The 24,389-nt window shown below is 54.5% G+C and overlaps 1 protein-coding gene across 1 annotated transcript; it reads left to right on the top strand.

Moving 5' to 3' along the window:
• The first annotated feature begins 5 nt into the window (after window positions 1–5).
• CRYBG2 (crystallin beta-gamma domain containing 2) lies at window positions 6–22,823 on the top strand. Its single transcript, XM_044237501.1, has 20 exons — window positions 6–225; window positions 4,623–7,257; window positions 7,703–7,750; window positions 7,858–7,970; window positions 8,134–8,263; window positions 10,161–10,300; window positions 11,094–11,220; window positions 11,447–11,482; window positions 11,825–11,961; window positions 12,121–12,247; window positions 12,548–12,687; window positions 12,785–12,911; window positions 13,101–13,133; window positions 13,230–13,342; window positions 17,719–17,848; window positions 19,354–19,493; window positions 19,852–19,975; window positions 20,986–21,144; window positions 22,363–22,522; window positions 22,618–22,823. Exons 2-20 carry the CDS (start codon window positions 4,678–4,680, stop codon window positions 22,704–22,706), a joined length of 4,653 nt encoding a protein of 1,550 aa, XP_044093436.1. The 5' UTR covers window positions 6–225; window positions 4,623–4,677; the 3' UTR covers window positions 22,707–22,823.
• Window positions 22,824–24,389: the final 1,566 nt, after the last annotated feature.

Raw genomic sequence — 24,389 nt, 5'->3', positions numbered from 1 at the left:
TGGGGAGGAGGGTGGAGAGCCTAAACCTGCCCAACCAGCTCTCCACCCCTGCGGCCCTGAGGAATCCAGGGGCTGGCAGGAGCCTCCCCAGGGGCCCCGCCCCATCACGGGGTGCCTGACAGACCAGCCCCAGGAGCCCCGGCTGAGAGCCCCACCGCATCAGGAGTTCACAGCCCAGCAGCAGGAGCACCAGGCCCGCTGGACGCCCGGCTCCCCACACAGACGGTGAGTAGACATCAGGCCCCACATGGGGCGATGATGGGAGGGGAAACTGGCCTGGCTGCCCACTTTTGGGTCTCTGCCTGGTGTCTGGGCTTTTCCAAACCAAGGCCCATTCATTTGGCTCCCCAAGCACGAGCTAACTCTGCCATCTTCTGCCCACTCAGCTCTGCCCTCCTCTCCCTCCCCTCACCCACAGGCTACATCGGGGGAACTGTTGCTGCTCTTCCCTGTCTGCCCGAGGAGAGGCAGAGCTTGTCATGGAGGGGTTGGGGAGAGTGACCTTCTCCTCAGTGATACCCACCACAGACTCAGTCTAGGAATAGGTGCCCAGCCAAAGTGCTGGGTGTCCTGGGACCAGCAGCTTAACCTCTCTGGGCCTTGAGTTGTTGAGTAGATTTGGTAGCTGGAGGTGAGGAAGGAGGAGGTGGTCACAGGACGTGCTTTGAACTCCAGGGAGCTGGGCTGCCCAAATAGCAGGAATGCTTATCATTAATGCCACAGTCGCAGCGATAATGACCCCACCTGGCTCTGGGGTGGCGACCTCGGGAACAGGCACGAGGTTCCCAATCCTTGGTGTTTATTTGCATTGAAATGACTCCCCTGGATCTGCCTCATAGGCCCAAAGGGGAAGGATGGGTCTCCTGAAACTCACTGAGGAGGGGTGATGTCTCTAAGGTCACCAGGAAGGGGCACTGGGGCTCAAATAGGGCTCTGAAAAGTTCCTAATGATGATGGTGGTGACTGTTATTTATGGCTTGTTTTTTTTTTGTTGTTTTGTTTTTTTTTAAAGATTTTATTTATTTATTTGGCAGAGAGACGGGCACAAGCAGGGGGAGTGGCAAGCAGAGGGAGAAGGAGAAGCAAACTCCCTGCTGACTAGGGACCCCCCCCCATGCAAAACGGGACTTGATCCCAGGACCCCGGGGTCACTATGTGAGCCAAAGGCAGACACTGAATGACCAAGCCATCCAGATGCCCCATAGCTTGTTTTCTAAGCTTAATTCTTATTTTTAAAATTTTACTGTTTTAAAAGATTGATTTATTTTAGAGAAAGAGCATTCTAGCATAGGAGGGAGGGGGAGAGGGTGAAGGAGAGAGAGACTCTCAAGTAGACTCCCTACTGGGCACAGAGCTTGAGCCCATGACCCTGAGATCATGACCTGAGTCAAAACCAAGAGTCAGACACTTAACAGACTATACCACCCAGATGCCCCGTAAGCATAATTCTTTTAAATCCTCAGAAAGCCCCATGAAGCAGGACTAATCTTATTGACTGCCTTCACCGCAATAGGGAAACTAAGGCTTAGGGAAATCACATCACTTGCTCAAAGTCAAGTAGAAAGTGAGGGGGTCGGAACTTGAACCTGGGTGCCTGTGCTTTAACCACTGCTTCCACCTGCCTCTCCCAGAGGACTTGCTGGCCTTATGCCGTCCATGCAGGGTTGACTGGTTGCTGTACAGGGTTTTCAGTGACCCCATGGAAGTGGGTTTGGCAGCATCAGAAGTGCCCAGGCCCCTGAGCAGGAGTCAGGGTAGCTTGTCCTGTGGTAAGGGAGGGGGAGAGGTGGGACCCTGGGTGGCCCAGAGCCCTGCTCAGGTGCCCCAGCTGGGAGAGAAGGACTTCGGAGAGAGGGAAGGTACGCGGAGGAGGCAAGCCTTAGAGAGGAGAAGGAAGAAGCAGCAGGTTTAGCTGAGGGGGCTGGGGCTCTTCCCTGCCACTCCCTGGCTATTTTGGGACCAGGTAGCTAATGACAGACTCTGGTTGGAGGCTAGGGGATCACTTAGAGAAGCAGGAAGTCGACCTCTGGGGATACCGGACCTCTGTGACCCCTTTCTGGGGGAAGCATTCCCTGGATCAGGACTGGCAGATGTTGGGGCAGGGAGGTGGGACACAGTCGGGGCTGCATGCGGGGCTGTGTAAGACATATATGCATTCATGTGTGGCTGTGTTGAGTGTAGGCAGATTTCCCGAGCAGGGAGGAGGGCTGTGAGTTGACCGTGTGTATTGTGAACATGGGCACATGTCACTGTGTCTGTGTGTTTCTCTGTGTGTGTGTGTCTGATGCGTGTGTCCACTGTGTCTCTGAGTGTGTGTAACGCTGTGTGTCTGACCGTGTCTGTCTGTGTAAGTGTGTAGGTCTGGTTTTGTGCCCGTGTGACCCGGTGGGTCTGTGCTGGTGTCTGTCTGGGTGTCAGTATGTGTCTGTGTGACGCAGCATGCGTTTGTGGGCCTGTGGACTGGTTTGGCCTAGTTTGGGGGTGACTCACAGGTAAGCGGGGAGAACCCAGGACTTGTTCGGTTAGACCAGGCTCTTTCCCACACTCCCCCCGCCCCCTCCTCAGCCTCTCCCTTTCCCGGCCCCACACACCTTTTTTGGAGGTCACAGTCAGCCTGCCAACAGATCCATTTCTGGTCTGGGGCCCTGAAGAAGAGAGGGCTCTGGGGCTGAGGGCTTCTGCTAGCCTCGGAGGCATCCTGGGCCATGGGAGTGTGTTGTGTCTTCAGAGCAAGGATGAAAGGGGGGAGCTATGGGCAGGCAGATTCCAGCACAGTTGGAAGAACACTCTAACAGTCATGACTGTCCAGGGATAGGACAGATGTCCTATCAGATGCTGTCAGATGGTGACCTCTGTATCCCCAGAAGTGTGCAAGCAGAAGCCAATGACCACATGTTTATGGAATGAGTGACTGTCCCGGCTGTTGTTCAGGGGCTGGGCTGGCTTGAGAAAGGCGTGGAATTTTGATTGCTGGGAGGTCATTTACAGTATCTGATCTGATGACCAATGGCTTCCTTTGAAGCTGCTCTCTTGTTGCTTTGCCAAAACCGATGTGGTTCTTGTTTTTACGTCCGGTTCTTTGGACCGCAGACTCCTAGAACACCGCCTTTGGTTCACCCAGGGCCCAGCACATCACCTAACACAATTAGCCCTGAATGAATGAATGAATGAATGAGTCAATCAATCAATCGATGACTTAGAACCCAGGCTCGGCTACTTAATAGCCTCAGGGGCATAGAATCTCAGGGAAATCCTAGTTATTATTGCAGAAGTAAAGAGGAAACTCAGTGGGGGGCTCAATGAGAAGGTGGGAATCCCAACAAGAAGGCCATGGTTCTGTTAGAAGAAAAGGGGCTCCTTAGTGAGGATGGGAGAGGGTCATGGCCTCAGGCAAAGGGCCCTGATCTAGGGCCTCAGGTGTCTGGCTGTGCCCTGCTCTCAGGAATTCTGGTCTGGGGAAAGGTCTGGGATTCATGTCAGCTCCCTCCCTTCCCCAATATGCCACTCAGACCCTATCATAGCTCCCAAGGTTCCTGGAGTCAAGTCAGGCTTCCCTGGGCCTCAGCCCCTTTCATCTCTGTTCCTCATAAAACCTGAGTCATTGCTAGGGCCACAGAGCAAGATCAAAGTTCTGGGTTCCACTGGCTTCTCAGGTGAGAAGAAGATAGAGATGGGGGAGGGAAGTTGGGGGTAGGGGTGCATTTCTGGTCGTAGCTTCCCTTAAAATGGCTGGGGGCTGCCTCTTGGGTCCTTGGGATCTGAGAATAGGATTGTCCTGGTCAGCACAGCCTGGAAGTGGGAGTGGGGGCTGGGTGGTCCCTCCAGGACTACTGTGGCCCCCTTTAAAAGTAAATCTCTAAACCACAGAGCTTGGTTCACCAGATACTTACATTAGGGAGTTTAGTATGGTGGTCAAGTGCTTAGGGTTGTGGTTCAAGTCTTGCCTCTGCCACTGTGTGATTCTGGATAAGTTTCTTAATCTCTCTGAGCCTTCTTTGTCCTCATCTGCAAAATGGGAATGTTTGTTTATAATTGATTCTTTGAGGTATCAAACACATGGGATTCTTCTGAAGATTCAGAAGGACAATGACTATTAAGCAGTTAGCAAGGTGCCTGGCCCATGAAGCCTGAAGGGGAGAAGTGGCTGTGGCCCAAGGTCATCCAGTTAGTAAATGACAGGGTCAGGGGAAACTTAGCTTTGCCAGAGGCAGTAGCCCATCTTTCCTTTCCTCCCTTTATCATGGCCAGGAACAGGGTCAGAACAGTTGCCTGGTTTTCTAGGTTTTGGTTTCCAGAGGACTAGATCCAGGGCTCCTTGGGTAGAGTCACAACCCCACCCATATGCTTTTTTGCTCTCTCCCTTTTCTCTCCTTCCAGGCTCAGGCCTCAGCTTCACCCCTTGAAGGACCCTGGCATTGGGGATCATCTGAAAGTGGGGAGATGGTGGGAAAGCTGGGAGTATCACGCCCATTTTACAGATGAAGAAACAAAGGTCCAAAAAGTCCAATGGGTTGCCTGGGGTGACCAAGCCTGAGCTTGGCAGGGGTCATTACTCTGTACTGCTGAGAGCCAACCTCATCACGCCCTGACCCTGTCTCTCTTCTTCCCGGCACCATCTGCAGGGAGCTGGAGCACAGTGAGCCAAGGACACCTCAAGACAGGTCGCCGGGGCCCAACATGGAGGAGGCTGGTGGGCCCCTGGCTCAGGCTGAGACTCCCGTGGTAAGCACCACACTGACATGGCGGCGGCCACCCCCTGCCCACGAAGAAATGAGACACCGTTTTCATAAGGTGTCCCTGGTGTCGGGGGCGCAGACAGAAGCCCCCCGGGAGGAGGTGTTTGAGCACAGCCACTGTCGAGAGGAAGTCAATGGCTTTGTGACACGGGAAGAAACGACTATAAATTACCAGGGACCCCGGGATGGAGCCGGCTCCAAGAGCTGTCAGAGCCACGGGCCCATCTTTTCCAAGAAGTACACACTACTCCCCAAGGAGAAAAGGCGAGTGGGAAGGCTGAAGGAGGCTATAGACCAGGGTGATGGCAGCCCCCCTGAGCCCAGGACTGAGCCAACACACCTGGGAACCATGGCCAGGAATGAGATTTTGGTGCCCTTGCCTGGGCCCCGTGAGCCAAGCCCCCACCCAGGTGTAAGTCTCATCAGTGGGAGCCCCCGGAGCCTCGAAGAACGTCGGGTGACACGCACCGTGCAGACCACTGTGGTGGTGGGAGGGCACACGGAGCGACGGGTGAACAGCTCTGTGACCGTGGGGCCGGTGCTGTCGGGCGAGGCCCCGCCGAGGGGCCGCAAAGTTGTTCGCACTGTGCGGACAGTGGTGGTGAGTCCCGAGGCCGAGGGCTCACCCAGCCTCAGCCAAGCCCGGGAGCTGCTAAGTAGCCTTGTCCCTGCTGAGCGTAGCCCCGCCGCCAGCCGGCTTCCCAGGCCCACGGCTATTGTGCCAAGGAGTCCGGGTCTGGGCAGTGCAGGGGACGCGGGCTTAGGGCAGCTGCCTGAGACAGGGACAGCAGAGCCAAAGGACAAAGCTGCTCTGGTCCCTGTGGGCATCCCAGAAGATGTCCACCCACCTTGGAACCAGGATGTCCCTGCAGCTTGCCCAGACCAAGACCAGAGCAGAGCCCCTGATGCCAGAGCCCACGAGGTCCCAAGGGATCAGGGAGCCTCCAGTCTCCCCCAGCCCCCTCTCCAGATTTCCCAGGGCCAGGCACTGTCACCTTCCTCTCCTAGACGCCAGACTCCCACCCCCTCCCTGGACCCAGTCTGCCCCTCGGAGCAGCCTGTGGTGCCCACTCACCCCAGGACCCAGCTCACTGTCAAGTCCAGGGGACCCCAGGCACTACACTCTGTGAAAAGGGAAGGGCTCACGGATCCCTCTGCTGTCCCCATCCTGCCCAAGGTGAAGAGCGAGGTGGCTGTTACAGTCCCTGGACAGCCTCTTGCTCCATCCTCTACAAGAAGGAAGGCTGTCCCCAGCTCAGGAGGGCTTTCTGCTCCCTCCTCCCCACCGAATAAGCTTGTTGAAGACTCTAAAAATGTCCCTAACTTCTCCCTTACCCAGGAAGAGGTAGCGCAGGGCCCTGGGGTCCATGCTGACCCATCCCTCGCCCAGAAAGAGGTTGTTCAGGGTCCTGGTGTTCCTGCTGCCTCACCCCCCAAGCCCACCCAGGTTGTCCAGGCCCCAGAAGGCAGCCCTCGCACCCAAAAAGAGGCTGTCCACGGTACTAAAGACAGTCTTGCTTCTTCTCTCAGCAAGGACGAGGCTGTTCGAGGCCTGACTGCTTCTTCTATCCCATCCCCCCAAAAGGATGAGGTTGTTGAGGGCTCCGAAGTGAGTCCCACCTCATCTCCTACCCAGAAAGAGGTTGTCCAGGATCCCAGTGCTTCTGCTACCCCATTTTCCACCCAGAAGGTGATTGTCCAGGATGCTGTTGTTCTCCCTGCCCCCTCCTCAGGGGGCGAGGTGTCCCCCAGCCCTGGAGCCCCTCCTGCCCTAGCGCTGATGGGAGCAGAGGCCAGCCCGGAGTCCCGGCTTGTCCCGGACTCTACTGAGGGCGAGATGGTCCCAGAGACATCCCTGGAGGAGGTGGCCCTGGCTGCCGACCTAGAGATTTTCCTGGATACGCTGCGGAGCATGGAGCCCCCTGAGATCCTCCGCACTCATCGGCTGCCACGAGCCCCCCGCTCCTCCTACCTGGCCATGTACGCTACGCTGCCCGCCATCGAGGAGGACCAGCCTGGACCATGGGTGCTGGGACCCAGTCCCCAGGAGGCGCCCACACTAGAAGGGAAAGAGGAGGAGGAGGAAGAGGAGGAAGATGAGGAGGAAGAACCAGAGAATCCCTACCTGAGCGATGACGAGAAGCTCCAGCGCAGGCAGGAGAAAGCTGGGCCCAGCCCCTCCTGGGATTCTCGCCCTATGAGGCCCCCCCAGGTCTCTCGTTCTCCTCTGGAGATGATGAAGAAACATGTGGCAGATGCCAAGGGCGCCCCCTCAGCGCTGGGGCCAGACTGGCAAGCAGGGAGCAGGCCCACTTCCCGTCTCGGAGGCAGCCTTCTCTTCGGTGGGCTGGTGGCTGCCCCCCAGGAGGGCCCCGCCTCAGAACCACTGGGTACAAAACTATCTGCCCTGCCGCCCCACGGGACACCGGGACTCAGGAAAGTGCCAGGACAGCTGCCCCTGCTCTGCAGCGAAAGGTCACCGTTGGAGAAGCCTGCTTATGCCTGGCCTCCGGAGGGTTGGGTGAGTGAGGCCTTGGATGAGCAAGGTGGTGGGGGCGGGGGACAGCTGGACTCACCTGGGGCAGGGTTTGAATGGTATCAGGACCGGGACACTGGGAAGAGAGTCTCGAGAAGCCAGAGCCTTGAGTCTGATGTCTGGTTTAGTGTGATCTTATACAAGCAACATCCTTCTGGGTCTCAGTTTCCCTATTCACACAGCAGAAGGCTTGCACTGTGGAGCTCAAAGGGCTTGGTGGTTCTGATCTCTTGGAAGCTGGGGGAAAGGAGTGATAGGCACCCACACCCCTGGGATGGGTTGATGAGCTCCCTGGAGGTTGGTGACATCCTCTGTGGGCCAGTGGAGTGGAGGCCAGTAGGGAACATGTGGGATCCTTGGAATGACAGATTATGGGGAGGCAGTAAGGAGGCCACACCATAAGACTTTTTATCACCTCCCTCCATGCCAGAGCCCAGCATTAAAGACCCAGGGCAAGTTGAACATCAGGCCTGGAAAGGTAAGGGGGGAACGCCATGTGGGGTGGGTGGGGGGAGGGCTGTGGGGGGCAGCAGGAGGCCAGGATCTGGGGATGGGGCCTGAGGATTCCCTCTGTGTCCTCTCCAGATGATCCTCTTCTCAGAGCCTGGCTGCCAAGGCAGCCGCAGGGAGGTCTGGGAAGACATCGCCGACACTTCCGGGTGGGCCCACGTGGCCTCCGTAAGGGTAGTTCGAGGCTGGTGAGTGCGGACTGCCAGGGCGAGGCAGGGGGCTGCTTGTGGACCTGGGGGATTCCAGGATGGTGAGATGTGCCTAGGCCAACCTGGCTGAAACCCCTTCAGCCACCCTGCTTTGTGGCTACACCCTCTCCCTGCCGGTGACCCTGGGTCTCTGTGCCCACAGCTGGGTGCTCTACGAAGAGCCCGAGTTCCAGGGCCGGAAGCTGGTCGTGGCTGAAGGAATGGTGGATTTAGGAGCTCCGGAGTCTGTGTGGAGCACTCAAGGCATCGGTTCCCTGAGGCGAGTTGTCCGGGTGAGTGGCTGGGAGTGGACACCAGATGCTGCCCCGTCTTCCCCAGGTCCCAGCCCTTGAGGACAGGGACAGCCTCAGGTGCCTGGAGTTGGAATGTCCGGGAGAGCTCACGTGGTTGAGGGCCTGAAGGGAGCTCACTATGGACTCGCCTGTAGAGTCCTGATCTCAGAGCTCCACCTGGGGAAGAAAGGAGTTCTGGGGTGCTCCACCTGCTTTGGGGAGGCAGGAGGCAGACAGAGGCCAAGCCCCAGCTTGGGAAAACAGCCTGGGGAAATTGGAGCTGGCTTGAAGGGTCTCGTGAGAGCAACAGAAACGGTTGGGAGTGGCTGCACGTGCCAGCCCCTCTGCCCTGGGCCTGGGATCTCAGGCCCAAGGTCAGAGCCAGGGTGCCACGGATGTTTGTGCATTTGCTCACAGATGCTGGTTAATGTCTGCTGTGTACCAGGCACCGTGCCAGGCAGCGGGTGGGCGGGGGAGACCTGCTCTCTGCCCTGTCAGACTCATGGTCAAGCTAGGGTATGAGGGTGGGACCTGAGGCAGGAAAGCCATATAATCAGATTAGGGATTCATAAACATCCCTCTGGCTGGGGGGAGGAGAAATCTGGGACTCAGGAAGACCAGGCAGGGCTGTGATTTCCAGGTGAGGGGCACCTCTGAATTTGGAGGGAGAAATGCGTGGTTTGTACAGGCCCAGTCAATATTATAGTTCCATATCTGTAAAGTGGGGGAAAAAACAAAAAACAGTTTTTGTAACATAAATGTACAGACTACCGAAATTAAGCTTGACAAAACTGTCTTGGCCAGTAGGGAGACACAGAAGAGAAAGCCCAACCCTAAAAGCAGGGCCTATCATACCTTTTTTTTTTTTTTTTTTTTTTTTTAATTAAAGCATGAGCACCTCCAAGACAGAGCTGTTGCAATCCTCCCAGTAAGAGGGCGAGAGCGGACGAGTCTTAACCAGGGCAGTGGCCCAGCTATGCAAAGGAGGAGATGGTTTTGAAAGCCTCTCCAGAAACACACAAATGTTTGTGGACGATTTATTGTGAGCTTCTCACAATAAATGCATCTTCATGTAGGAGGTAACGAGGTAGAAGAGAAAAAAACGAGAGCTTTGAAGTCGGGCGGACCTGGTTTCATTTCATTCATTCAGCCTGGACTGGGCTCCTCGTATGTGCCAGGCACGTGGGAGGGGTTGGTTGCAACAGTGAACACACACTCCGTGGGTCTGTTCTGTGCTCTGCTATGTTCGGGCTGTGTGCCCGCAGGCAGGCCGCCCAACTGCACAAATCCTCACTTTCCTAGCCTGTGAGTGAAGTAAGAGCGCCCGCTGGGAGGGCCGGCTGAGATGGAGTAAGTCATGCCCTTTCCATGGTGCCTTGCCCTCAGCAGATGCTTCATAAGCGTTTGCTGAGGGAGAGAGGGAATGAAATGGTCTTAGCGGGAAAGAAACACCCAGAATGCGGAGATCATCCGCTGCTGCCTGGGATGAGATGCAGGTAGAAGCCAGTGTGGACTAGAGCAGGAATGGTTTACAAAGGAAGAGCCGAAGTTAGACCTCAGGTGACAGCTGTCCATTTTCCTTCTCTCTGGGTTGGATTTTCAGGCTACCCAGAGGCAAGGCGAATGGCATGGCAGTTGGCAGGCTCCCACTGGGAACTTTGGTCACAGGTACCAAAGGTCCAGCACCAAAGAGAGGGCTTTGGTCTCAGGCTTGTCTGGCCAACCTTGCAAAGAACACCCCAGTCACCCTCCTGGCTTCTGTGGAGATGGCCACGGAGGTCTTCCAGAAGCACCCTGGGACCCTGGCTGGACAAGCTTGGGGAAAGCTGTTAGGGGCGGGGGGGGGTCATCTCTGAGGGGGGCTGTTTACATACCCTTTTCCACCTCTGTCTTGCAGGACTACGTTACCCCAGAGATCATCTTGTACTCTGAGGAGGGCCTCCAGGGGGAGCAAGTGAAGCTAATGGATGCCTTGGAGGACTCCCAGGGCCTGGATAGGCCCCTGCAGGTGGCATCCGCCACTGTCTCTGCAGGACTGTGAGTCTGGGCAATTCTGGAATCCCTTCCTTTAACATTCATTGTGCAGGGTGCTGGGGACACAGAGCTGATAGGACACACTCCTTCCCTCGGGCAGTACTTACTCTACTGGAGGGGACAGGCAAGTAAGAAGGCGGTGGTGATCAGAATCCTGGGATGGGGGAGCACAGAAAAGCACCAAACCAGCCTGAAGTCAGAGAAGCCTTCCTGGAGGAAGAGACATCTCAGCTGGGATGAGTGGGCCACAGGAGAATCTCAGCGTAAGGAGAGCAGGGCAGGAGGGATTGCCCTTGTTTTGTTCACCACTGTCTCCCTGATGCCTGAAGCAGGGGCTGGCATGGGATAGATTCCCCTAAATATTTGTTAATTGTATGGGGAAGAGTATATCTAGCAGAAGGAATAGCACCTGCAAAGGCCCAGAGGTAAGAGAACTAAGCCTTGAAAGTTCAGTCTGGCCCAAGAAAGCAGAAGGTGAGGAGATGTGAGGAGTCAGGAAGGGAGACATAGCGAAGGGCCTCTGTGCAGCTGGACTATATAGTGGGGCTAATAGGGAACTACTGGGGGTCCCTCAGCAGGTATGTGTGCGGGAAAGAACTCTCCAGCTGTGTGAAATTAGCGCCAGGCCAGAGGAAGGGGGTGAATGGAGTGGCTACTGCAAGAGATTATGGAGGTCTGAATTGTCCTTCCGCATCGTCTTGATGGGGGCTTCTTCCTCCCTCTCAACATTTCCCCCATCACCAATCTGTGTCCCTGGGTCTCTGGGGTACAGCTCTCTCTCTATCTCTCCCCCCAGGTGGCTGTTCTACCCCAAGCCCTACTTTGAAGACACTCCCTGCATCCTGGAGCCTGGAGAGTACCCCACCTCAGAGGCCTGGGGTGCCTTGGACCCTACGGTGGGCTCCTTGAAGCCCATGAGACTGGTAAGGAGCAAGTGGTCACAAGTTACCTTGCCCTGCAGGTTGTGGGGAAGAGGCAGGGCCTGGGGGTCTCCTGCGATAGGGGGAATTAGCCCAACAGCTGGGGCAGAGGGAAGACAGGGGGTTGGCCATTTTTAGGGATCTCAGGACCAAGTAAATCCTGGGTTACCCGTCCTCCCTCTTCTTCCTCTACCTCTGGTTTGGTGTCTCAGCTCTGTCTCCTCTGCAGGGCTGCCCAAATGTGGAGAAGCCAGGGGAGCCCAAGGTAAGAGTCTGGGCTGCAGGGTCAAAGAGGGCCTTTGGGTGGGGTGTGTGGGATTTGCGGGTGGCTATCACAGCCTGGACCGGAAGACAGGGGAGGAGAGTGCGGGGGGGAACGGAAGCTGGGTTTGGGAAGGTGGAATCTTATGGGCTCGCTGGAAACTGGCTTTTGATGTAAGAAGCAGATCAGAGGTCAGAGAAAAGAAACAGGAGTTACCTAAGAGAATGGAGCTCAGAGTGGGACGACTTAGCTCTGGGCTAACTAAGGCAGGGCCTCCCTGGCTGGCTGGGTGTGTTTCAGTCCACATGGCTCCCCAGCACCCTCACACCACCCGCTTTTCCCCAGGTCGTGGTTTACGAAGCCACAGGCTTTCAGGGCCGGAGCTGGGAAGTGAGCAGAGACATCTACAACCTTCAGCAGCCAGAGGACAGCCAGAGCCCCCACCTGGCCTCTGTGGGGTCCCTGCGGGTTCTTGGGGGCTGGTGAGGACTCAGAACCTTTCCTCCTACTTCATCCTCCCCTCTGGCCTCTACAGTGGGGGCTGGGGAATGGCCCCGTCTGCGTAGGGGAGGGGGGCAGCTGTCTTACACAGCCATGGGCCTTCCATGACCAAGTCTGTTTGTCCCTCCGCCTTCCTCCAGCTGGGTGGGCTACCAGAAGGCAGGCTTCCGGGGCCACCAGTACCTGCTGGAGGAGGGGGAATATGCTGATTGGTCACACTGGGGAGGCTATGACAAGGTGCTGACCTCCCTGCGGGTCATCCGGACGGTAAGCAAGAACAATTGGGCCATCTCTCTGCCTGTGGCCACAGCCCCTCACCCTCGCCCCCAGTACAGTCTGTTGAAAGAAGAGTTTGTGCCGTCTCTCCCAGTTCTCCAGAGCGCCTGGAAGTGTTCCCTGAGGAACACTTCCCTGAGGAAAGGCCTCTTGCCTTTCTGCTGTTTTTTCCCAAGCCATACTGATCGCCTCACTCCAAAATCCCTTGGTGGGCTGCGTCCCCGGGGTCTGGGCACTCCCGGGGGTTTCCGTGGGTGGGCAGGAGAGATCTTGACTATCCCTGGGGCCCAGGACTTTGGGGACCCGGCCGTGGTGCTGTTTGAGGCCATGGACTTCGAGGGGCATGGAGTGGAGGTGAGAGAGGCATTGCCGGACGTGGAGCTGGCGCGACACGGCCCCCACACGCAGGCCATCCACGTGCTCAGCGGCGTGTGAGTGACCCGGGCTCTGGGAGCGCGGCGGGCCAGGATCGGTTCCCGCGGAGGGGCCGACCCCGCCCCGCTGACCCGCGCCCCGCCCTCCCTGCAGGTGGGTGGCCTATGAGAAGGTGGGCTTCTCCGGGGAGCAGTACGTGCTGGAGAAGGGCGTGTACCGCAACTGCGATGACTGGGGCGCCGGCAACAGCGCCCTCGCCTCGTTGCAGCCGGTCCTGCAGGTGCGAGCCAGCCGCGCTGGGCGGGGCCCTGGGGGCGGGGCCCTGGGTCTTGGGAGGAGCCCACTGCTGGGGGGCGGGGCTGAAAGGGGCGGGCTTGGAGCGCGGGGCGGGGCCCTGGAAAAGGGTCGGGAAACTGAGGCTAGAGGCTAGTACCCTACCTAAGTCTCGAAACTTTGGGCCCTCTTTTAGGTCAGCGAGCACAATCTGCACTTTGTCTCAAAGGTAAGGAGCTGGTGGGGGGGGCCTGTCTCCTCTTCCCATTCTCTCTGTCCCACTCCATCGCCCTCCATTCTCCTCTCTTCGTGTCTCTGCCTGCAGATTCAGCTTTTCTCCGGCCCCGACTTCCTGGGCGACCATATCTCCTTCGAGGATGACCAGGCCTCCCTGCCCGCCTCCTTCCAGGCGCAGTCCTGCCGAGTCCACGGGGGCAGGTGAGGACATGGGGAGAGGGTAGAAGTGGGGCCCACTTGCCCAGAGCACTTAACTGAGCTTGGAAATCCAGGCTGCACGAGGGTCTTTCTGTGAAATAATTTTTCCTCCTCGAGATTAGCTCTTCTGTCCCGAATCATTCAATCTTAAAGCAAAGTAAAGTTTTTTTTTTTTTTAAGATTTTATTTATTTATTTGACAGAGAGAGAGAGAGAGAGAGAGAGTCACCAGAGAGAGGGGGGAAGCAGGCTCCCCGCTGACCCGCTGAGCGGAGAGCCTGATGCGGGGCTCAATCCCAGGACCCTGAGATCATGACCTGAGCCAAAGGCAGAGGCTTAACCCACTGAGCCACCCAGGTGCCCCAAAGCAAAATAAAGTTTTAATGGAAAACATAAAACTTGTAGATAGTATAGCATAAAGAACCCCAATCTTGTTTCATCTATCTCTCTGCCTTTTTTTTTTAGTGGAACATTTTAAAATCCCCCGACCCAACATAAAATTGCACAGGCAAATACTTAAATATATATCTCTAATAAGAAAGGACCTTCCCGGGGCGCCTGGGTGGCTCAGTGGGTTAAAGCCTCTGCCTTCAGCTTGGGTCATGATCCCAGGGTCCTGGGATCAAGACCCACATCAGGCTCTCTGCTCAGCAGGGAGCCTGCTTCCCCCATTCTCTCTCTCTGCCTGCCTCTCTGCCTACTTCTGATCTGTCAAATAAATAAATAAATAAATAAAATCTTTAAAAAAAAAAAAAAAAAAAAGAACCTTTCTTGGGACACCTGGGTGGCTCAGAGGGTTAAAGCCTCTGTCTTCAGCTCAGGTCATGATCCCAGGGTCCTGGGATTGAGCCCCACATCAGGCTCTCTGCTCAGCAGGGAGACTGTTTCCTTCCCTCCACCCTCCCTGCCTACTTGTGATCTATGTAAATAAATAAATAAATAAATAAATAAAATATTTTCTTAAATAAAAGGACCCTCCCCAACCCACACAGCCACAATTTATTATCACATCTAATAAAATTAACAGTAGTTTGTTAATATTACCTAATGTCCAGTCCATGTTCAGATTTCTCCCACTGTCTTAAAAAAATGCCTTTGTGAAATGTGTTTGTTTTTCTCAGGATCCAAACAAGGTCCACACACTGCTTTTGGTCAATTTGATCTTTAATTTATAGCGGTTCTGCTCCTTTCTTTTTGTTTTATACCATTTATTTGTTTAAAGAAACCCAATAGGGGGTGCCTGGGTGACTCGGTTGGTTAAGCCACAGATTCTTGGTTTTGGTTCATGTCATGATCTCAGGGTGTTGAGAGAGAGAGAGCTCCACGAGCCCAGTATCTGGTTCCTGCTGGGGATGGAGCCTACCTGAGATTCTCTCTCTTCTCCTTCCGCATCCCTCCTTCTCTTTAAAAAAAAAAAAAAAAAAAAGGAAAGAAAGAAAAGAAAAGAAAACCAATAATTTGCCCTGTAAGTTTCCCTTCTTCTGAATTTGGCTTATTGCTTCCTTCTGGTGCCTTTTTCCCCTTTGTGTCCTGTATTTCCTACAAACTGGTAGGCCTGGATGCTTGATGAGGGTAAGGGTGTTTTGTTCCATTGACAAGAAGACTATATAGGTGGTACCTTGTACTTCTTACTGCATATGTCAGGCACATGCCTGGTTGTCCCACTTTTAATGATAACAAGATCTCTACATTGCGGGTACCTGGGTGGCTCAGTGGGTTAAGCTGCTGCCTTGGGCTCAGGTTATGGTCTCAGCGGGAAGCCTGCTTTCCCTTTTCTCTCTGCCTGCCTCTCTGCCTACTTGTGATCTCTCCCTCTCTGTCAAATAAATAAATAAAATATTTAAAAAAAAATAAAATCTTAAAAAAAAACTCTACATTGTAAGGTTTGCCATGTAAAAAAAATAAGATTTGCCATTTCTCTCTCATCTAATGGTTTTATTATCCACTGATGATAATTGCCTAGACTCACTGTTTCTTTAGAGGTCACAAAATGATGATTTTAAGATTTTTCGTATTCCTTCTACATGTGTTAGCTGGAATACATCTATAAAGAGCGTTCCCTTTTCAACTATTTGTTTACCCAAAATAGTTTATACAAAAAAGGCAGTTTGATCCTTTGCCAAGGATCAATTTCTTTTTACCAATTTTCAGAATAATTTCTGGATTGGTGCCCTAGCAACCTCCAGAGCTGACTAAAGAAATTTTTTTTAAAAGTATTGTTATGAACTCATGGATTTAAATGTAATTGAAATGCCTCCATCCCCTGGAGTAACTAATTCTCTTGTGTGCCCTAATCATTCTGTCTTTGGCAGTTGGGAGCCCCTTCAAATTGTCTGCTTTTTTTTTTTTAAAGATTTTATTTTATTTATTTATTTGACAGACAGAGATCAGAAGTTGGCGAGAGGCAGGCAGAGAGAGAGGAGGAAGCAGGCTTCCCACAGAGCAGAGAGCCCGATGCGGGGCTCGATCCCAGGACCCTGGGATCATGACCCGAGCCGAAGGCAGCGGCTTAATCCACTGAGCCACCCAGGCGCCCCCAAATTGTCTGCTTTTGATATGACTCCAACAGCTTTTTTTATAACTTCCTTGTTTTTCTGGTACAATAAGATGCTCCAGGATAATTTTGTACATTTCTGCCTTAAACTTGAAATCAGTTATCTACCAAGGGATTCCAATTCCAGTGGTATTTATATGGAACCCGAATGTTTCAAAACTATAATACTAATATTACTACTAACTGTGAAAAGCATTGAATGCTGTTTGAGGTTTCTTTGTGGTTCTTTTTGTCCTCAGGACATTCACCAACATCCCACTTCAAAATATCGTTGTTAAGACATTTGAAATAATACTTCTCGTGTGTGTGGTTATGCCACCAACCATATTGGTATACACTCAGGTTCCTTAATTTAACTTAATTTATTTAAATTTTTGGAATACTTTACATTTTTACTTAATTGTTTTTTAATTAAATAAAAAAATTAAAGTGTCCCTGTCTTAGCTTGGGCTGCTACAACAAAATATCATACTCTGGAAGGCTTAAATAACGAGAATTTATTTTCTCACAGTTCTGGAGACTGGGAAGTCGGAGGTCAAGGTGCAGGCCCATTCTCAGCTCTTTGGGGAGGGCTCACTTCCTAGCTAGCAAAGAGCTGATTTGTTCCTATATTCCCGTGTGGTGGAGAGAGTGCTCCTGTGTCTCCTGTGTCTTCCTTTCCTTTTTTTCCTTTTTTAAAGATTTTATTTATTTATTTGACAGAGAGAGATCACAGGTAGGCAGAGAGGCAGACAGAGGGAGAGGGGGAAGCAGGCTCCCCACTGAGCAGAGAGTCTGAAGCGGGGCTTGATCGCAGGACCCTGAGACCATGACCTGAGCCGAAGGCAGAGGCTCAACCCACTGAGCCACCCAGGTGCCCCTCCCCCTATTTTCTTACACAAAAAGATGTACACTCCAGCCTGGCAAATATACTAGAGACCACGGAATCGTACACTTGAAAGAACGAATTTTATGCTATGCGGGTTCTGTCACAGTTTTTCAAAAGGGAAGCATGCTACAGACACTGTTCTGCCCTTGTTTGTTTTCCCTTAACAGTGTGAAGATCTCTTTTTATCCCTTTAAGAGCTCTTCCTCATTCATTTTCACTGCTATGTTATTATACTCTACATTCTTAGTGGGCTTTTGTTTTATTTTTTGGTGGGCTTTTTCGGTGTGCAGAATGGCAGTTTATTAAGGCATGGGGACAGGACCTGTGGGTAGAGAAAGCTGCTAATTTATATTCTTAGTTTAACTGTCCCCTCTTGATGGGCCTCCCCATGGCCACGGCCAACAGCGCTGCACGAAGAATTTTGTGCAGGTGCCATCTCAGGTTTTTAAAGGTTTCAAGATTGCAAGAAATGGGGTTGCTGAGTGACTGTACATAGAGCTTTGCTTCGTGTTGCCTGATTTTCCTCCCTGGGGTCTGTACGATTTTATCCAGTCATTTCTGAAGTTTTTTTTTTTTTTAGATTATTTACTTATTTATTTGACAGACAGAGATCACTAGTAGGCAGAGCAGCAGGCAGAGAGAAAGGGAGACGCAGCCTCCCCTCTGAGCAGAGAGCCCGATGTGGGGCTTGATCCCAGGACACTGAGATCGTGACCTGAGCCGAAGCCAAGGGTTTAACCCCCTGAGCCACCCAGGTGCTCCATTATTTCTGAAGTCTTGACTTCAGTCTCTTGCTGCAGCGCCTGTCCACCCTTGGCCTCTCATGGGCTTGGGGGCGTGGGGGTCACAATCAAGTCTGCCTCCACTCTGCTGCATGTCAGAGGGTCTGGCAGGCCAAGTACAGGATGGGCCAATCTCAGATACCTACTCACATCCCCCCGTTTTTCCCCTTCCCCAGCTGGATCCTGTTTGATGAGAAGAACTTCGAGGGTGACCAGCACATTCTCTCCGAGGGCGAGTTCCCTACTCTCACGGCCATGGGCTGCTTAGCCTCCACGGTCCTGGGCTCTCTCCAGAAGGTACCCCTGGTGAGTCACCTTGTCTGGGTCAAGGCATCCCCTGAGGCAGCGGGTGCTGCTGGGTCCCAAGTCTCTTCTCACTGTGGGCGAGGCTGCCGGAGCTTGGAGCCAGTCTTCGTCAGAACTGCCCAGGTCCCTCTGCGCCCCTGGCTTCAAAGGCAGTTCCCCTCACTAGAGATTTATGGAGGGCCCACCGTGACAGGTCCTGGGGACGCTGAAATGAATCAGACCCAACCCTGCCTTCCTGGAACCCACGGCCATACTGACATAAAGATGACATTGCAGAGTGGTGTGTCCAGATCTAGAGGTGGTGTGGGGACAGGAGGGAGCAGCACTCGGGTGGGCTGGGGGCAGGGCCCGGAGCGCGGACTGGGAGTTCTGTGCAGGGAGGCCGACGGAGAGCCAGCTCTGCTGTGTGGGGAGGGTGGGCTGGTGGGGATGAGGCAGTAGGGCTGCTGCTCCTGTAGGCAGGAACAAATGATGATGTCCTGGACCAGGGAGGAGATGGAGGGATGTGGCCCATCCATAGTAAGGAACCGGAGTCTGCAGGACAGGGTGGGCTGGCCGTGGCAGCACCGCGGAAGCTGACTGCGGAGCACAGACGGGCTCCAGGCAGCATTTAACAGGCTTCCCCGGCACTAAGGCATTTAACCCCGTGAGGTTGGTTACTGCCATTATCTCCCTTCTCCAGATGTGCATCTGAGGCACAGGGAGGTCATGCGACTTGCTCCAGGCCACAGAGGTGATAACAGGCAGAGCCGAGTTCTCCCAGAGGCAGCCCAGCTGCTGAGTCCAAGCTTCGCAAATATACATCGGGTTCTGAAGGCAGACAGATGTGGTTCTGAAGCCCAGCTCTAGGAACTTGAGCAAGGGGTTTAATCTTCTCCAGACTCAGTTTCCCTTCTTTTTTTTTAAAAGATTTTTAATTTATTTTTTTGACAGAGATCACAAGTAGGCAGAGAGAGAGGAAGGGAAGCAGGCTCCCCGCTGAGCAGAGAGCCCGATGCAGGCCTCGATCCCAGCACCCTGGGATCATGACCTGAGCCGAAGGCAGAGGCTTTAACCCACTGGGCCACCCAGGCACCCTGCTCAGTTTCCCTTCTGTTAAGCAGGGGTGATAATACTAGCACCTACCTTAGAGAAATGTCGAAAAGTTGTAAAGAAATGAGGGAAAGCACGTAGTGCAGAATCTAGCCAGTGGTTAAGCCCTAAACACGTGAGAACCGCTGTAATTACTGCTGTCATCACTGTTCTTAGAAGTGCCATTCACTGGGACTGGGATGAGATTTGAGGGGGCGGTGGGGTTCCAGTCTGGCACCTGCTGCATCTGAGAGTCTGCGGGATACCCCGCTGCCAGTGTCCAGGAGTCCAGGGCCCTGTGGGGCGGAGCTCAGGAGGGAAGAGGGCCTGAAATGCGGATCTGGGAATTGGAGTATCTGGAATTGGGGGCCAAGGCAGGGGCCAGGGCTCTCTCGGCCTCAGCCCTTCTCCATGCCCCCACCCCCCGGCCCCAGTACTTTTCAGAGCCCTCCATTTTCCTGTATGGACTGGAGTGCTTCGAGGGGAAGGAGATTGAGCTGGACAGGGAGGTGCGCAGCCTACAAGCCGAGGGCTTCAACAACCACGTGCTGTCCGTGCGGATCAGGGGGGGCATGTGAGTGTGTTGAGGGGGGCCCAAGGGTGGGGGCTGCCGGGGAGTGAGGGCTTGGTTCCTGGCCTCTTGTCCCATCCCTCTTCCCTTCCACTCCCCACCCCACAGCCAGGAGGGAGGGAGTGGGTTAGTGGGAGGAGGGCCTTGGACCCCCCAGCCTGGATCCTCTAGGACCCTCCTTTGTCCTGCAAATCCCAAATCTACTTCCCGGTACCCTCTCCCCACACTTGAGACCCTAATACCAGGCAGAGAAGTCTCAGTGTGAGAGAAAAGGAGGTGGAGAATGTTCTGACATCTGTGCCTCCTCCCCTGTCTGTCTGTCTGTCTTCCCCTCTGCATCTCTGGCACCTGTGGGGCCCAGCTGGGTGCTGTGTGAGCACAGTGACTTCCGGGGCCGCCAGTGGTTGGTGGGCAGCTGCGAGATCACCAACTGGCTGACGTACAGCGGGACGCAGAGGGTGGGCTCCCTCTACCCCATCAGGCAGGTGGGTAGCACGTCGGCTCACACGTGCCCGTGCCGCTCTGTCGGGCTGTGCACTTCCCATGTTGCCCAAACTCAGAACTGGGGTACTTCTGTCACAATTTTGCCACATCGTTGTGCCTCTTCAAACATTATCTACTCAGTATTTTTTTCTAAACTGACTCAATTTTGTTTTCACTTTATCCTCCTTCTAAGGAGTGATATCCATAAAATCATGGGTGTGATGTGTGTGTGTGTAGGATTTTTCTTTCATTGGCATTATAATAAATGCATTACCGTTAAATTTTTAGCAATACGTTTATCCACTTAGGACTAAAAATCTCAGGTGCAGAGATTGCTTACAAACAAACAGAAAATCTTAGGAAAGAAATAAAATGGGGATAACACATGTGATGGAGTTGTCTTAAGGACTGAAAATAAATAATGTTTGCAAAGCCCTTAGAAGGGTACTCGTGTGGGTAAGCATTCAGCACCTGGTAGGTGAGGTTCTTCTGTTAGTGCCATCACCACAATTCAGGACCCCTGGCTGATCTGTGGCAGAGCCTGGTCTGATGCGTGACAAGCAGGTGTCCGCCCCACCATGGTTCTTCAGCCCAGTGTGTGTGTGCATGTCCGTGTGCCTCCCTGCGTCTGTCCTGTTAGCAAACATTGGGCGTGGAGTCGCCTGGGGGGTGGTGGGCTGTGTGTGCATGGCTGTGTGTGTCCGTGTGTTTGTGGCTGCTGCAAACCTCTGCCCAACCACGGGGACCTGGGGCGTCTCTGCCAACATGTCCCCGTGCACGTGGCCGCAGGTGTCTGTGGTCACGGGTGTGCACCACGGCTGCCCCTCTGATACCCGTGTGTGAGAGAAGAAGGGACTTAGAAGCAGGGCCAAGGAGGGGTTCTGGCAGGGAGGAGGGACTAGAGGGCTAGGGATCCTTGCAGCTCCCCAGCTGAGGGTGTCAGGGGCCCAGCTGGGAGCAGCCTTGCTGGGGGGCCTCTCACTCTCAGCTCCTCTGCCCCCCCCCCCACCAGCGCCGGGTTTATTTTCGTCTCTGGAATGCCGCCCTAAGGGGATTCCTGGCAGTGCCAGACCACGTAGAGGACATGAAGGCGGGCCGTGTGGTGGTCTCGGAGCTCCAAGCGGGAGGCAGCTGCGTCTGGTACTACGAGGATGGGCTACTGAAGAACCAGGTACCAGCTGAGGGGCTGGGAAGGGGACCTCAGAGCCCCAGGCCCTCGAAGGCTCCTTGTGTGGGGAAGTCCCAGCCAGTGGGGACCTGCCATCGGGCCAGAAAGACAGAGAGAGACACACACAGGACCTGCCAGGACCCTCGGGAGGGGGAGACGGCAGGCTCTGCTCCCCTGGGCCATTTGGGCTCTTCTCTGAGCCTCAGTTCCCCATCTGCAAAACAAGAGTGTAGAACCAGACACTTCTAAGGGAACTCCCAGCTCTGATATCCTGGGACAGAACTTGGATCCTATTAATAAGGATAGATTCACTCCGCAAACATTTCCTGAGCACCTACTATGGCTCGGGGCCCGGAATAGAAATGACTCCTGCCTTCCAGAACTGACATCATAGTGGGGAGAGACCGAAACCATTTAAATGAGTAAAACATCTCCATATGTTGGGGGGCAAGAGGTGCACTAGGGGAAAAATTAATGAAAGGGGGATGGGAAGTGGCTGTAGTTCTGACAAGAGAGGGCCTTTCTAAGAAGGCAGCATGTGAGGGAGGCTGCCATGTTGGTGTCTGCAGGAAGTACTCTCCTGGCAGAGGAAACAGCAGCAGCAAGGCCCTGAGGTGGGAACCCGCCTTGCAACAGGACCAGCCAGCTCACATCATGGGCTGGAGTGGAGGGAGGGAGGGAGGGAGGGAAGGAGAGAAGTAGCAAGAGAGGAGATCAAAAAGGTTATAGGGGTATGGGTTTTTGTAGGCCACTGAAGGAGTTACGCCTTTTATTTGAAACGAGAGAGAACCTGTGGCAGGTGCTGTGGTAAGCCCTTCACACGAATGCCTTGTACGATCCTCAGAGGGCACTATGAGGCAGGTCTTGCCATACTCTCCATTTTATAGATGAGGAAACTAGAGCACAGAGAAGTTAAGTAACAGGCCGAAAGTCACACAGGCAATAGTAGGTGAAAGCTTGTCTTATGCCAAGTCTTTTGTTTTGGGAGTCAGTCATGAGAGGCTTCCTGGAGGAGCCATTTTTCCAGACCTTTCACGGTTTTTCACATTGAATGCTTGCAGCAGCCAGCGTGCAGAGATTCCCATCCCCAGGGAACCCAGTGCTCAGAAGGATTAAGAGATTGACCCAGGGTCACAGTCCGTGAGAGCCAGGATTCAAAGCCGGGTGTGTGCTAAGGGTGTCGGGTTTGGCGGAGTCACTGATGACCTCCTGGGGCCTCAGGTGGCCCCAACCATGAGTCTGCAGGTGATCGGGCCTCCCAGCACGGGCTCCAAGGCGGTGCTGTGGGCTGAGAGCCGCCTCCCCCGCCAGACGTGGAGCATCAGCGAATCGGGCCACATCTGCAGCCAGATGTTTGAAGGGCGGATCCTAGATGTGAAGGGTAAGGGGGCCAGTATGTGGGAGAAGGCACCTGAGGGGAGCTGTGGCCACTGGGGTCCAAAGAAGCATCTCCCCATATCTCCCTCCTTCTGCCAGGTGGCCGGGGCTACGACCGGGACCACGCGGTGCTGTGGGAGCTGGCCGAGGACCGGGCGTCCCAGATCTGGACCGTCCATGTGCTCTGACCGCCTCCCGTTCCCCAGCCCTGGAGGCTTTCCATGGGATGAAATATTTTTTGTAGATTTTGTTGTTGTTGTTGTTGTAACATAAGCTTTTTTCTAATATGCTCCCAGGTATCTTCATCTTTGTGCACCTTGATATTTGGGGCTGGGGTGAGGATTTGTTCACCTGCCTCCTTTCCCACGTGTGTGCCCTACTTCTTTCCTCCCAGCCCTGGTTCCATGGCTCAGGTGTAAGGCCTCCCTGGGCCACCAGAGGGAGCCCTGGGCCCAGACGAACTGTGAGAGTGTTTACCTGACCTCAGAGATCTCACAGGCTGCTGGAGGGTTGCAACAGGGAGGGTGATACACTCAGCAACAGGATAAGAAGGGAAGTAGAGGGGTACACAGGGGAGGGACGGGAACCATTTAAGAGCACAGGGCAGGGAGCTGGGAAGAAGGGATAATCGGCTGGGATGTGGAGGAAGGGCAGGGAACAGCTAGGGTAGGGGGTGGCAGAGGAAGAGTGTTCTGGGATGCAGGTAAGTCAAGACATGAAAACTTGGAAGCTTGGTGTGATGGGGTCGCAGCGGATCAGGCAGGAGAGCTGAATGGGAGACCCACCCCCAGGGACCTTGCCTACCAGCGTTCCTCTTAATTTCCCCCAACTCTAGTCTCAAGGCCCACACTTTTTCTGACCTCTCAGTCGAAGAAGCCAGGACAAGGGGTCTGGGTTCTTAACCCAGCCTAGAGAAGGCAGGACATCGAAGAGGAGCAGCTCCCTCCATCCCCCAATCTAGCAGGCACTTCTCAGCCCCTTGGCCAAGGTCCTTTAGAAAGAGACAGAGAAGGTCAAGGCCCTTGGGGCTTCTCTGGGGCTCCCTTCCCTCCTCGCAGCTCCCAGGACCAGCACTGCAGATCCAGGAGCATAGAAGTGGTTAGAGCAGCTGTGTGTCCTTCCTGCCTTCCCAGCCTGGGTTCGGTGGGGAATCAGTGGACGGCCTTCTCTTCATCCTTCTCAGCACCCCTGGTGGACCAGTGTCCAGTGTCCAGTGAGGACAGGAGGGCTGTCTCCCAAGGGGCGAGGCTGGGGGCTGAGACCCCAAGAGACTGCGGGCGGGTGCTTCTCTGAATCTGGCGTTCTGAACCCACCCAGGGATTAGGGTAAGGGACTCTCTGAGCCTCTGCTGCTTGGGATGGCCAGGGGCAGGATGGGAGTGATCCTCTGGGACCGTCATTCCCATCCACCCAGAGATGGGGGAAGCAAATGCGACTAAAAAGGGTGGCAGATTCGGGGCCATGTCCCTGCCAGGTGAGCCTGAGGGGAGAGGCCTCCGCCCTGGAATTTGGGAGCTGGAACACCAGGGTAGGAGCTCTCCAGTGCCATCGCTCCTGCTGACGGGGTGAGGGCAGATCCTTGGTGCTGCTGCAAGCCAGGCTCTCGGAGCCCAGCGATGTCCAGTGACCACACACAAGACCCTAGGCCAAATATCGGACATCTTTATTGACCCCCAGCTGGGTGGCGCTTGCCCCTATGTATGAGTACCTCCCTGTGAGGGTCACTGCCTCCAAGGCACTGCCTCTCAGTTCCTACAGCCTGGTCATCTCTGGCATCAACCCCTCCCGGGGACGTGGTGGCGATGGTGGCGGGGGGAGCTTCTCTTGCTAGTGATGGTGGCCGCTCTCTCAGGGGGCCTGGGGCTAGGGCTG

The sequence above is a fragment of the Neovison vison genome, chromosome 2, assembly GCF_020171115.1.
Source record: "Neovison vison isolate M4711 chromosome 2, ASM_NN_V1, whole genome shotgun sequence".
NCBI classification, from domain to species: domain Eukaryota; kingdom Metazoa; phylum Chordata; class Mammalia; order Carnivora; family Mustelidae; genus Neogale; species Neogale vison.
This window is presented reverse-complemented; position numbering and strand designations above follow the sequence as displayed.

Excerpts from the sequence above, each read along its gene's own strand:
- CRYBG2 (XM_044237501.1), top strand. The coding sequence starts at position 4,678 with ATGGAGGAGGCTGGTGGGCCCCTGGCTCAGGCTGAGACTCCCGTGGTA. Across the intron at positions 12,912-13,100 it reads CGTTGCAGCCGGTCCTGCAG|GTCAGCGAGCACAATCTGCA; the intron begins GTGCGAGCCAGC and ends GCCCTCTTTTAG. Across the intron at positions 19,976-20,985 it reads CCCTCTACCCCATCAGGCAG|CGCCGGGTTTATTTTCGTCT; the intron begins GTGGGTAGCACG and ends CCCCCCCACCAG.